This window comes from Eimeria mitis, genomic scaffold, assembly GCF_000499745.2.
Source record: "Eimeria mitis Houghton genomic scaffold, Emh_scaff4326, whole genome shotgun sequence".
Lineage (NCBI taxonomy): Eukaryota > Apicomplexa > Conoidasida > Eucoccidiorida > Eimeriidae > Eimeria > Eimeria mitis.
The window spans coordinates 3747-5041 of NW_013572645.1; the positions used below are offsets into that span (position 1 = coordinate 3747).

General features: G+C 54.6%; 1 protein-coding gene across 1 annotated transcript in view; it reads right to left on the bottom strand.

Moving 5' to 3' along the window:
- The window catches only part of EMH_0074220 (ARID/BRIGHT DNA-binding domain-containing protein, putative), a gene marked incomplete at both ends in the record, with an annotated part of 4805 nt that extends 3690 nt beyond the window's left edge, over positions 1-1115 (bottom strand). Inside the window, 2 exons of the mRNA XM_013499438.1 lie at positions 311-411; positions 637-1115. Coding sequence (XP_013354892.1) covers positions 311-411; positions 637-1115 — 580 coding nt within the window. The remainder of the gene's footprint in view (positions 1-310; positions 412-636) is intronic.
- Positions 1116-1295: the final 180 nt, after the last annotated feature.

The following is a 1295-nucleotide window of genomic DNA, read 5'->3' on the forward strand; positions in this document are numbered from 1 at the left end:
GGAGAAGAGGTAAGAACAAAGGTGAAGGATGCAGGTAACTGCAAACACAGACACTTCGAATGGCAACAGTAACAGCAGCTGCAACGCTAAACCCTAAACCCTAAACCCTAAACCGCAAACCCTAAACCCTAAACCCTAAACCCTAAACCCCAGACCCTGGAGTAGACGGTGAAAGAAACCAAGAAAAAACTGATGATAGACAGAGTGACGCACAAACGTAAACCAAGGGGCCATTCTAAACCCTAAACCCTAAACCCTCAACCCCCAACTCCAAACCCTAAACCCTAAACCCTAAACCCTAAACCCTCACCTGTTGCTGGCCCCAGCTGCCCCGACTCCACGAGATGCCGCCGGCGCTCGCGGGCCGCCATGCGCGCCGCCACCGCCTCGGGGGAGTACTTCGCAGCCAGTCTAAGAAACCACAAACCCTAAACCCTCAAAGTTAAACCCTAAACCCTAAACCCTAGACCCTAGACCCTAAACCCTAAAACCCTAAACCCTAAACCCTAAACCCTCAACCCTCAACCCTAGACCCTAAACCCTCAAAATTAAACACTAAAGCCTAAACCCTAGACCCTAAACCCTAAACCCTAAACCCTAGACCCTAAACCCTAAACCCTAAACCCTAGAACAAACCTGTCTCTTCTCCTCATGAGCCTGAATATGTCTACAGCTACGTGCTTCTGCAGCAGCATCCGCCTCTCGGATTTGAGTTTGCTGCTGCTGCTGCTGTTGCTTTCTGTGTCCATGCCTTTCCACTGCTGCTGCTGCTCCTCCTGCTGCTGCAGCTGCTGCAGCTGCTGCTGCTGCGGCAGCATGTGGTGCTGCTGCTGTCGTAGTGGGTGCATCGCGAGGGCTGCTGCGTGCTGCTGTAGAAAGCTGGCGTTTCCTCCTGCTGCAGCAGCAGCAGCTGCAGAAGCAGCAGCAGCAGAGTACGGAGCAGCAGCAGGGGTCCCAGCAGCAGCAGCAGCAGCAGCACGACGAGCAGCATCAGCAGCAGCAGGCTGCAGCTGCTTTCGCAGCTCAGGTGATATCTTCTCCCCCTCAAACTGGCGGATCCACCGCACATAAAACCGCTTCACCTGAGGTGTACATACACCCCAAATTACACACATACACACACAACCATCCTGCTGCTGCTGCTGCTGCTGCTGCTGCTGCTGCTGCTGCTGGTGCTGCTGGTGCTATGAATGCTTCTCGCACTGCTGCTGCTGCTGCTGCCTCTGCTGCTGCTGCTGCTGCTGCTACAAGGGCAGCAGCAGCAGCAGCTACCCGGGTTCGGGAACATTACTCAG